The sequence below is a fragment of the Euprymna scolopes genome, chromosome 41, assembly GCF_053919585.1.
Source record: "Euprymna scolopes isolate OS-2025 chromosome 41, ASM5391958v1, whole genome shotgun sequence".
Lineage (NCBI taxonomy): Eukaryota > Metazoa > Mollusca > Cephalopoda > Sepiida > Sepiolidae > Euprymna > Euprymna scolopes.
Genome location: NC_136522.1, coordinates 36,735,065 through 36,747,868, shown reverse-complemented (window position 1 = coordinate 36,747,868; position 12,804 = coordinate 36,735,065). Strand labels below are relative to the sequence as shown.

Here is a 12,804-nt window from a genome sequence, read left to right as displayed (position 1 = left end):
TCAGTAGTGGAATGGGGACAAAAATGGATGGTCACGTTCAATGCCGCCAAGACTAAACTAGTTTCATTCAATAATTACAAGAAACCTTCTCTACCACCTATAGCAATGGCCAACGACTCTTTATCTGAGAGTACGTCTTTCAAGCTCCTTGGCCTAACGTTCACAGGAAACAGGAGTTGGAACAATTACATCGAGGGCATTGCCAGGGTCGCTGCAAGGAAGGTGGGCTCTCTCTACCGTGCTAGAAAACTACTAACACCTGAAAGTATCCTGTACCTCTATAAGGCAACCATTCGCCCATGTATGGAGTATTGTTGTCATATTTGGGCTGGTGCATCAGCTACTAGTCTCTCGTTCCTTGACAGGGTTCAAAAGAGAGTCGCAAATCTGATAGGCCCTGAACTGGCATCTAAGCTTCAGCCTCTGTCCCATCGACGAAACATTGCATCCCTCTGCCTGTTCTACAAGTATTTTAATGGTGAATGCTCTAATGAACTGCAAGCACTTGTGCCCCCACGACGTGAACACCCTCGACAGACCCGACAAGCTGCAAAATCCCACCTCCACACTGTAGAAATCCCTAGATGTAAAAGATCTTTCTACTCTGGTAGTTTCTTCCCCAGAACCGCTAGACTTTGGAATTCTATTCCAGGTCACTGCTTCCCCAACTGTACTGACATGCAGAAGTTCAAGTGCAACGTGAACCAACATCTTGCTGCCCAAATCCCTACATAGTACCCCAGTAGTTGTTTCCCCTGATAGTAGCCCCCTACACCAAAGTGGCTATGTGCCTTTTTTGGGGTCAAAATGTAATAAAAAAAAAAAAAAAATTGGACCACTACCTCCCGCAAAAGGCTCTAACAATCCTTACATCATTCCATGTCAGTATATTTTAACATGTATACATCGAACCAGTCGATGGATAGAAGCACAGCCCATAGCAGATATTGCAGTTGTGAACACGTGGATTACTCACTTTGGTGTCCCGCTCCATGTCCTAGCAGACAGAGCCACACAATTTGAAAATGAAATATTCCTTGAACTATTAAAAATTATTGGATTTTATAGGCTACAAACGACGGCCTGTCATCTGCAATGCAACGGACCCATAGAAAGAGCCCACAGAACTATTAAAGCGACTATAATATAATAATCTTGGATTTCAGCTCTACCAATAGTCCTCTTTGGAATTCGAAGTATGCCCAACTGCTCCAATTTTTCCCCTTTTTATGCAATCACAGGTGCACGAATGCTGATAATAATAGGTACGGAAAATGCAGAAACAGTTACACAGAATTTTACAAGAGAACTCCATAAAACTATGGAAAAATTTGATCTGACAGACTTTTCAAACAGAGAAAAATCAACAAAAAATGATACGTTCCAGATCAACTTTAAACTTGTAATAAAGTTTGGGTTAGGATAGACTGCGTTCAAAAACTGCTAGAAGCACCCTATACATGGTACTCGAATGAACACCAAAACAATTCTTAATAGAAACTGTGTAATAAATTGCGAACAGACGGGCTTACCTGACAAACGCTCGAGGTGTGCACTCTGCAAAGCTGGCACGTCCAAAGAAAAATGGCAAGATGGTGGCGGCCGGTTAATATTGCCAAGTAATCACGCAAAATCTCGTGTTCTCTCGCACACACGAGAGTTCAGCTTAGCATAAAAATGGGTCACTGTGAGCAAGAAGCGAGAAGGAAAAACGTAGTCAAGACAAAGACGACTGAGAAAAAAAAGAAGAAAAAGAGCAAGAAGTAGAAGAGGAAGAAGAGAACGATACATGAGAAGACGAGGTGTGTGCGGTTTTGAGTAAATCGAAACAGACAGAAAAAAAAAACTCTGATTACAAGCTATTTCGGCTTTGGTATGGAGAAATTTGACATCAGATTAATTCCGGAATTCGATGGCTCCCCCACTGGTCCCTCGGTGGTCGAATGGCTGGAAAAGGCTGAGCGCGTTTGCCGGTTGTGCAAGATTAAAGACCCAGCTATGGTTATCCCATTGAGACTCACTAAAGGGGCTTATGCCGTGTACCAGCAGCTAGGGGAGGATCCGACCATGGAGCAGATTACACAAGCGCTATACGGGGCATTTGGTACAGACCCTTTTGTCGCCTGGAGGCAGTTTTCCGAACGCCGACTTGGGCCGGGGGAGACAGTGGATGTCTACATGGCCGACTTGAAAAAGCTTGCCACTCCCTTCGGCGGTGCAAGTGATCGCATATTGGCATCGCCTTTTTGTCGGGACTTCCGGATGAGGCAAGTCGACTGCTGCGAGCATCGTCAAGACTCACTGAGATTGGATTGGAGGAGTTATTGGCGAGAGCACGAAACATCTTGAAAGACGATCGAGAACTAGTCTCCGCAGCTGTTGACACTCTGGACTCGCCAACGAAGGGTCTACGATGCTATACCTGTGGTGGCCCCAACCACTTTTCCAGAGACTGCAAAAGCGGTACAAGGCGCACCCCTAATTATGGAGCACGACAAGTAATACGGTGTCACCAATGCAATAAGCCAGGCCACATAGCGCGGAATTGTCCGGGAAACGGGCAAGGGGAGGACGCCGCAGCGCTAGCACCCTCCCCAACGCGGCATTGAACAAAGCGCTGCCTGCAGTAACAGTTCAAGTTGATGGATGTGAACGTTCAGCGCTGGTTGACACCGGCTGTACCCAAACCCTTCTTCGAAAGGAATATTGCGCCACATGGAAGAAACGAAGGATCCCTGTACTTACTGTTGGCCAAGGCTCATTGGTGTGTTGTGGGGTCAGCATTGTTCATATCAGCATTGACAATGGCTCTCCGGTTGCTGTGACGGTGTTAGTGGTCGATGGGGAGCTGCTCGGATATGACCTTCTCCTTGGAATGGACGCTATCATATAGCTAGGCGGAATTACTGTGAACGGCGCCGGTGATGTGAGCTTCTCTCGACCAAACAAACAAATGTGTGCAGCAATCACTCTCGATGAGCCCGACTTCCATGCAGAATACGATAAGGGCACAAACACTTGGACAGCGTCCTGGAAATGGGCAGGCGACCAGCCACCAGTGTCATTGCGGAATCGACTTACAGAGTATCCCCCTCCTGCGTGGATTAGGGGGCAGTACGAGGCAGAACTTCAAGTGTGGCTGGATAATGGCTGGTTAGTTCCATACCCAGAGGATGAGCTCGGGCCCCCGCGGGGGCTAATTCCCCTGATGGCTGTCAGACAAGAGAACAAGCAGAAAGTTCGACCTGTTCTTGATTACCGGGAACTTAATGAATACGTTGACCCACACACTGCGGGGGCTGATGCTGTGCTCATAAACTACGGGAGTGGCGGCGGCAGGGTGCGGAAGCAGCCATACTGGACTTGCGAAGAGCGTACTTGCAAATACATGTTGAGAAATCGCTGTGGCCGTTCCAGACGGTGGTGATCAAAGGAACTCGCTATTGCTTGACCAGGCTAGGATTCGGCCTGAATGTAGCCCCTAACATCATGACAGCAATCATGCAGGCGATCCGGCGTCAAGATGAAGCGGTGCAACATGCGACATCGTCGTATATAGACGACATTTTTGTCAATGAGAGCCTCCTGTCTGCCCAGGCGGTCAAAGAACACTTTGAGCACTTCGGATTGTCGTGCAAGGAGCCGAAGCGGCTACAGGACGGGGCGAAAGTGCTCGGACTGCAGGTGAGCGGAAGTGCAGATGGCCTTCAATGGGGAAGGAGTGGTGAAATCCCGGAAATCCCATCTACCATCACACGTCGGAGCACGTTTGCCATTTGCGGAAAATTGGTGGGTCACTTCCCTGTGTGTGGGTGGCTCCGAGTGGCTGTAGCGGCCATAAAGCGACGGGCAACTTCTATGTCAACTGGATGGGACGATGAGGTGCATGATCCTGTCCTGCGAAGCATGCTGGTGGAAGTTGTGGCCAGAGTGACCAATGATGACCCTGTATGGGGGAGCTGGTGCGTCGATGGGAGTGAATTTACAGTTTGGGTAGACGCCAGCTCACTTGCCCTTGGCGTTGCTCTGGCGGTCGACGGAAGGATAATAGAAGATACCTGCTGTCTTCGGCCGGAGAATGACGCCAAGCATATAAACCTAGCTGAACTCGAGGCTACACTGAAAGGAGTCAATCTAGCGCTTCAGTGGCAGGCTAGAATCCTTCACATCATCACGGATTCCACGTGTGTGCATCGGTGGATGACCAATGCCTTGAACGGAAAAGCACGTCTGACAACGAAGGCGTCGGCCGAAATGTTGATCCGGAGGCGGCTTGCTACCCTAACCGAAACCACTAAGGAATACGACTTGGTCATAGATGTGACACTGGTGCAGTCCTGTTTGAATCAGGCGGATCGTCTGACCAGAGTGCCACGCCGTTGGCTAGACCTGCCAAAAGAAGTGAACGAGTCAGCACCTGTAAATTGCGCTGCAGTGGGACATAGACTCAGCCCGGAGCATATTAATGATGTCCATTGCCAAAGCGGGCACCCCGGTGTAAACCGAACACTTTACTTCGCCAGATTGGTTGACCCCTCTGTGTCTTGGAGGGCTGTGAAATCTGTTGTGGGAAGCTGCAACACCTGCCGATCGATCGACCCAGCACCTGTCCGATGGAAGAAGGGAATACTCAGTGTGAAGCATAATTGGGATAGGATTGCGATGGACATAACGCACTACAACAGGAGGCATTTTTTGACGCTTATTGACTGTGGATCATCTAGGTTTTCATTGTGGCGGCCCCTTCGCCGGCAGGACGCGGCTGCCATTATCCATGAGTTGGAAGGTGTGTTCCTCGAGCGTGGCCCTCCTTCTGAGATACTCACCGACAATGGCCCCGCTTTTGTTAGTGAGCCGTTTAAACAGTTTGCAGATGGTTGGGGTGTCACTCTGCATTTTCGGTGTGCCCATGTTCCCAGTGGAAAAGGGATTATTGAGCGCAATCACAGAACTGTTAAGACAATCGCAGCGCGGAAGGGGTGTACGGTACCTGAAGCAGTCTATTGGTACAACGTCACCCCTAAGGACGATGTTTCACCCTCCACCGCGCCAGCCAACGCGCTACATACATACCGTGTCAGGGTGAGAGGTTTAGAGAGCAGCTCACTACCCGAACCGGAGCCACCACAAAAGAACATAAAAGAAGGAGATGTCGTCTGGGTTAAAAAACCCCGAGGCCAGTGCACGACTCGCTACGGAACCGGTCATGTCACTGAAGTGATCAGCCCACAGGCGGTGCGAGTTGATGGAGTACCTCGTCATATTAAAGACTTAAGATCAGTATTCCAAACGCAGCTGCCGCTTGACGAAGATAGTGAAATTGAATCCGTGACCAGCGACCCATCATTCTGGTTCATGACTGCTTCAACGCACAGCGACACTGAGAGTGGTAGCCTTCAAAGTACTGACTCTCCTGCTGATGATGAAGACCCGGACAGTGATACTGCGATGCTCAGCTTTAGGTTTGCCGACCTTCGTGTCACGGAAGACAGCGCAGACGATGATGAAGCCCCGAATCCCCCTCTCCGAAGAAGCACTCGAAGAAAAAGGCCACCGCCTCCCTGCTCTTTCTGTGATAATGAGATCAGGGGGGAGTGTGTAATAAATTGCGAACAGACGGGCTTACCTGACAAACGCTCGAGGTGTGCACTCTGCAAAGCGGGCACGTCCAAAGAAAAATGGCAAGATGGCGGCGGCCGGTTAATATTGCCAAGTAATCACGCAAAATCTCGTGTTCTCTCGCACACACGAGAGTTCAGCTTAGCATAAAAACGGATCACTGTGAGCAAGAAGCGAGAAGGAAAAACGTAGTCAAGACAAAGACGACTGAGAAGAAAAAAGAAGAAAAAGAGCAAGAAGTAGAAGAGGAAGAAGAGAACGATACATGAGAAGACGAGGTGTGTGCGGTTTTGAGTAAATCGAAACAGACAGAAAAAAAAAACTGATTACAGAAACTAACCCAAATACGCATACACAAGTTTTAATAGACCGTTTGAAACCTTATCTTGAAAACAAACAAAACTGCACTCAAAATACAACTACAAATACAAATAAAAAGCCTGATAGTTCACCTCCTGAGAAAGTGCAGGAAAATAAAAACAAGAACTTCAGGTGCGAGAGTCACATGGAAAAAAATAATGAATACATTTATTATTAAACTTTAAAAAATCAAAAAACACTCCGTGAATTGGTAGGGGAATATTGTAGGACTGACCCGAGTCACCTCTAAAGCTAAGAATTAGGACGAAAATAATACCATTCCCCAAGAAATAATAGTTTCTTAGCCCCTCTCTTTCTCTTAAACCGAACACAAACCAGAAACTGCTATCCAGAGTCCCTGATCATCTCCCTCTCATTCTCTCTCTCTTTCTCTTTAACCAATCCCTAGCCAGCATGACAAGCGAGTAGACAGTACACTCTTAGCCCCGAAACCAACGAAACGTATGTTGCCGGTGAACATTATTAACAAGAGGTGTACTCACTCCAAAATGTAAAAAGGCAAATAAAGTTCTTTCCTTTTAAAGGTTAACATTTGTGTTACTTTTATTATTCCAACAACAAGCAGACAAGTGCCAATCAGTGTTACAAGTACATTTTGTATTAATAATGCTATCGACTTTGTTACATTAAAAAGAAAAAAAATCATCGTAGCTTACTTATTTTTAATGCTTTGATTTAATAAAAAATATCGCGTCCTAAATTATGAAATGAAAAAATGAATGAATCTTAATAAACGAGAGTTGTCTTCCTCTGTACAGTGACAAACAGTAAAACAGCGCCCACAATTCTTGAGCATTTCCACGCGTACATGTCACAGTAGTATCCTTGACAGAAATCGAACCGAGCATGTTAAAGCGACAGTCCATACGTATACCAATTACGTATAACACCACTTGCAGATGGTTATTGATGGTTATTATTTGAAGTAAAAATGTTTTTACCACTCATTTTCTTCTGACTCACTGGAATACAATATAAAAAAAAACCCTCCACCTCCACTATATGTAATTTTATATATTATACTATTATTAAACTTAAGCTGACTTTAATGTTTGCTTCCCTAAGGTTTTTCCTTAAATACTTTAATTATTCAAAATTATGGTAAAATATTCCCCAGTTTTGGAATTGAGTTAAATCTGTAAAAACCTATTTTGATTGTTCTAATTAGCTACAATTTGCGATTAACTCAGCAAGTAACCCCACGACGTAAACACCCTCGACAGACCCGACAAGCTGCAAAATCTCTTACTAAGATTCTGTGTATTATTCTCACCCTCTCTCATCGTATGTTATTTGATCACTGTTCTTATTTAATACAGTATTTATCACTTTTATTTCAGTCACTATCTATTAACAGTCGAAGGAAAGAATATGAAGCTAAGAATTACAAAAAAACATTACAAAAAAAGTAATAATTCTATTTCACATTTTATTGAAAGAGAATGAAAGTGAGAAGAGAGAAAAAGGCTAATTTTAGATTTTGTATTATTTTTTGTTCATGTAACCAACTTTGTTTGGAATGTTTTTGGATTAATTTTAGAGATATTCATTTGTAACACAAATCAAACCATTTTGTTTTCATTTTGTAAATGGACGTGAAAGGTTGCTTTAGCTTTTTTCTTTCTACAAATTGATTCTCCTTCAACTTTTTAATCTATGAATATTTACTTTTCAGCTGGTGTAACAGGATTTACAAGTTTCTACTTAAAACCAACGAAAACCATCTTCGGGATATATAGATATTATGTCAAAAAAGGTTATGAATAGAAAATTCCATGTAAGGTTAGTTAAACAAGAAGATAGCACTCGCCATTAGAAATCACATGTTTTCAAATGCAGCAAATGAGATTTTTCTGTTTTTTCTAAACTTCCATGAAAATGCAGTTGTGCTATGAGGACCTGCCACGATTACTATTATGGAACCGTTACCTACCCGTTAATGGACTCTTCCAAATACTATATTAATTGATAGCCAAGAACTCTCAGGGGAATGGGATCCTCTACCGAGATCCGACTGATGCGTAAGCCTTGCTTACGTCACCACTTTTCTCTTTGTTCTTTTTTCAATATATTTTTTAAAACCTATACCGTGTTCCGAGTTGTCATTTCATGGTTCTAATTCTGGGTCCACAACTTTGTGGAGGATGAGTTTTAGGTATGATGTATGCACACTGTATATTGAAAAATAGAAATCTCTAGACCCCCCAAAAACAATCGTTTACAACTATTGTTATGAGAAAATAGAAAAGAAGAGAAACTGAACTGCTGCTACGTGTCATCCAACCAACAAGACATAAGTTATGAAATTTGCCATGTCCATATAATCTGATGGCATCAAATAATTGCTCTCAATAGTGCTACACATTCTAACATGGGATTTACATGATACGCAGAAAACTAGTGTAATAATTTTATCATCTCCTATACCCATCGCAATAAAAAAAAAGTAACTGAAAATTTGTTGTCATTCAGTTGGTCCTTGTTTTAGCGGGAAAATTTAGATTGTGTAAAAGTTTCATTTTTCCCCTTAACCGTTTTTCTTTTGGTTTTTGTTTGACACTCTATAAACACGAGTGTTAAAAAACAAACAAACAAACAAACAACAAAAAAAAAAAAACTGGCATGATACATGGATACACATTTTAAAATGAATTGTTCCGAAATCAAAGTCGATAATATATTGATAATATATCACTAATATATCAATAATATATCACTTATATATCGATAATATATCACTTATATATCAATAATATATCACTAATAGATAATATATACTATATCGCTAATATATCACTAATATATCGATAATATATCACTAATATATCGATAGACAGTTGGACATTCATAAATTAAAACGGGTGTCAGGCAAATTTAGTTGTATCAAATATCGTTGGATTGAAGAAAGGATTGTAAATGTTATTAACGCTTCCTGGATTGCATTCTTTGAAAGATGGCAGGTCGGGTCAGCTTTTCGTATGTTAATAACTTACAATGAAAGCATTCAGCGCCTGCATCTGCATCATGGTCACAGTTATTGACACCCCAGGCCAGATGTTCACAGTCAGCCAAGGAACTTTCATTTCCTGAACATTTTACCTCGTCGAGCCAAATAGTTCCAGAACCAGGATTTGCCAATTCTTTGCCGTCAATAGCATGGCCAGTTCTGAAAAGAAAAAGAAAATGTTTGATTAATTATTTTTGTTTTTTTGTTTACTAATGAGCCACACTAAAAGTTAAAAGCAACTCAAGATTTAGGCGGAGAGATGAATACAATGAAAGGATTCAGAGTCATTGTTCTTCCTGAACGCTTTCTCATTTCGTTCAGCGTTAAAAGAAAGTTCTGTCAATTCATAAGGTGGAACGAATGGATATTTTTAAATTTTCAAGCCATTTGAATTTAAATACACTAATTATATAATTAGATAATAAACAGATTTACTTTAGAATCTATAAGTATATATTACATATCCTATCTTTTTTGGTAAATATATATTATACAAGCTTCCTATTTTTTTACTCTAAAGTTGAAGAGCTGCAAAGACAGAAGTGGTGCCAATCAAACGAGCGACCTTTTGTGCTTCAGAATTTATTTTTTTACATAGTCACCACCATTTTCAATAGTTAAACTTGTCAGAAATTCAGTCATGTATATCTGCTTCTGATACATAACCATAACGGGTTTGCTTCCTTAGAATCTCACATCGTCAATATTTACAACAAAGATTTCAAACTTTCAGGTCATGAATGCATAAGCTCAGTCATCATAACAATGCAATTTGCAATTTTTCTGATCCATTCGAATGGAATAAAAACATAGGGGGGCTTATTTTAGAACGTCGCACATATCTTTTTGTATAAGTATATATTTTATATATATATATATATATATATATATATATATAGGATTGATATGTAGTTTGCTTGAAGCATTGTGTGGGATAGGTGTGTAAAAGATTTAGAAGGCTGTCACAATGCGAGGAATGAATTATAGTCGCTGTTGGTAAGTGAAGACGAGAACAAGTGGCGATTTACAAATCAATAAGTACATACATATATTTTTTTTTATTTATATATATTTATTCAGTTGTATGGTAAAATGTCTTACTTGTAAGTCTGTGTGACGTATTCCATTATTAATTTCGGAAAAATTTTCCCTTTTAAATGGTGTGCGTAACAGGTCGATTCAAAGCATGCTTTGAATCGACCTGTTACGCACACCAATTACTTCTAGCTTCTATGTACCTCTGTCTGTTTGAACTTAACTTATGTCAGTTGAATTTGCGGTATGCCTTTGAGCAATGGCATCTACACAAGTAGAAGTAAACCATTGGGGAGAGGGGGGCTTGCTATAGAATTTCCGTGTGGTTTTGCAGTTTTGAACCATTCAGTGGTCTCATTTGCGCACTGTTCAGCTGGAAGAGAAATATTTCCCCATGGGACATCTCTGATGAGGCCCCTGATGGCTTCCCAATCAGCCTTTTTGTAATACCTCGTTGTTTTGAGCAGTGAGTCTTCGGTTTTGGGTCGAGAATTTAAGGTGATTTCTACCATTATCACAGCATGATCAACATTCCCAAGTGGGCTTGACCTAAGAAAATCAAGCTGGTAAGAGAAAGCTAGTACAAGCTCAGCTCTGCAGCCCAAGAGAGTCCAATACATTGTCAATAAACGATGTATGCAAGTTCTGCAAACGCTTTGGAAGCTAATAAAATAATTTGAAAATGAGGGTGCATAATGGAACAATGGTGGCACTTAGAGGCAATATGGATCCTCAAAGAAGAAGGAGCAAGTAGTATCAATCATTTTAAGGGCATCTCTCTGTTGAACGTTGAAGGGAAAATATTCTTCAGTATCTTGAATCAATGTTTATCAAAATTTCTAACTAAATAATGGTTATATCAATACTTTTGCACAAAAAAGGGGGGGGGGCCCAGGAACACCAAGATATATTGAACACACAGACGTAATATTGCAACGATTAAAAAACATTAAAAGAAACAGAGGTAACATAGCAGTCATCTGATTAGACCATAAAAACGTTTATGGTTCGATCCCGTGTAAATTAGTCAGAGATGCACTTATATGCTACCATATTCCTAGTAAAAATACTGAGATCATTTTTGATTTTTATAAATCAAAATACGATATAATACATTAAAAATACAATGGAAGAATCCTCAATTTCAGTATGGCATGATCTGGAACGGGGGATAATAACAAGATGCACAATTACAGCGATGCTTTTTGCCTTGCAATGAATATGCTAATAAAAGCGACAGAAACTCAATGTAGGGGGCCCGTTATGAGATTTGACCTTAGGCTGTCTCCAATTAGGGCTTATATTAACGATATAATGATAACTATCACATTTCTTATAAAAGTTCTAAAAAGAGTTGAAAAGTTGGACGAGAATGAGCTTTAATGTCTAAAAATCAAGATTGCTTGTGTTAAAAAAGCTAAAATAACTGACAAGCATTTCAAATTATCTCATCCTTACAATAAGGCAAAACTCGGTGAAGATTTGATGCAGATTAAAGATTTAAAGTCAACGGAGTATATGTTAAAATGTTGAAATGTTGAAATGTTGAAATGTTAAAATGTTGAAATTAAAGTTTGCTTTTCGACTGTCGAATATCACACAATGTCCGTGCAAAAAAAAGTTTTCCTTTAGTTTGTAATGTTTTCAGCACACGAAAAAACGACAATCGTTTTCTTTTCCTGTTTCAATGTTCATAGAAAATCCGTATTTCTTTCTTCCCACTGACATGCGAATTAAACATTAATATGTTCAAATGACTCCAAGTCAAAAGAAACAAAAAGAATGTTAATATTTATTTATAAATATTTACAAAACATAAATATAAAATGTATAGAATGAGGGGAAGGAGAATAAACAGGACCTATTCATACTCTAAGTTAAAAAAGAAAAATACCTAAAACTAACCTACTCTAACCGTACTGGTTTGATGGTTTGACTATGTTCGGTCAGGCTAACCAAAATTCTGAACCTAAGTTATGTCCAAGTACTACTCAATATCAACACCATTCACTCGACACAAGCGTGAAACTTTCACCCACCATTCGTCGAAATTTGCTGGAGAGAGTTTCGCATAATATGCAGTGCTTGAAAATGAGAACAAGTTGGGGAGCAGTGAAAGTCTCATCACTTTGCCATGTTGACCAAATCACGCCTCTCATAACTGCTAGCAAGCAGAGAAAAACATGGTGTTCCTCTTTTCTCATGGTCGGTGCCCAATTTCAGCATTTTGAAACGGACTCCAAAACAAAGAACTGTCCGTTGAATATGCGGACCGTGAAGCCTTCAACTAACTCACACAATGGACGTACAATAGTGCAGTGGAACAAAGCATGGTTGATATCTTCCATCTTGCCCTCGTATTGCACACAACTTGGTGTCTCCATCATGATTGCTGTGAAGAGTTTTTTGCTGACCCAGAGGGCATCTCTAAAAATCAGCCAGGTGAGCAAGTGTCATAATTATTGAGGCACCTCATCCCAGGTGCACAAGCTATACAGAGCGATGCTCCTCATTCGTAAAATTGAGCCTCTCAATCCTATTATCTTGAACAGATTCCCTCAGCATAACCCTATATAGCCCCATCTGAAACTGAAAGCCTCTCTGACACTCGAGTGTTTTCCTGTAGGGCAACATTTGGGTCTCAGAGAGGCGTTCTTTCACCTGTAAAAAGAGCTTCAAGGACCGTCAACACTCGCAATAAAAGGAGCACCCATTTCAGGGCAACTTGTGTGCCCCACCCCTCCGGTGAGTGCACACTTTTC

The 12,804-nt window shown here is 41.3% G+C and overlaps 1 protein-coding gene across 4 annotated transcripts in view; it reads right to left on the bottom strand.

Annotated features, from left to right (window-relative positions):
- The window catches only part of LOC145266475 (neurotrypsin-like), a 219,882-nt gene that overhangs the window by 154,493 nt on the left and 52,585 nt on the right, over nt 1–12,804 (bottom strand). For all 4 annotated transcript variants that reach the window (XM_080122166.1, XM_080122169.1, XM_080122168.1 and 1 more), the window contains exon 4: nt 8,994–9,166. In XM_080122166.1, coding sequence (XP_079978292.1) covers nt 8,994–9,166 — 173 coding nt within the window. The remainder of the gene's footprint in view (nt 1–8,993; nt 9,167–12,804) is intronic.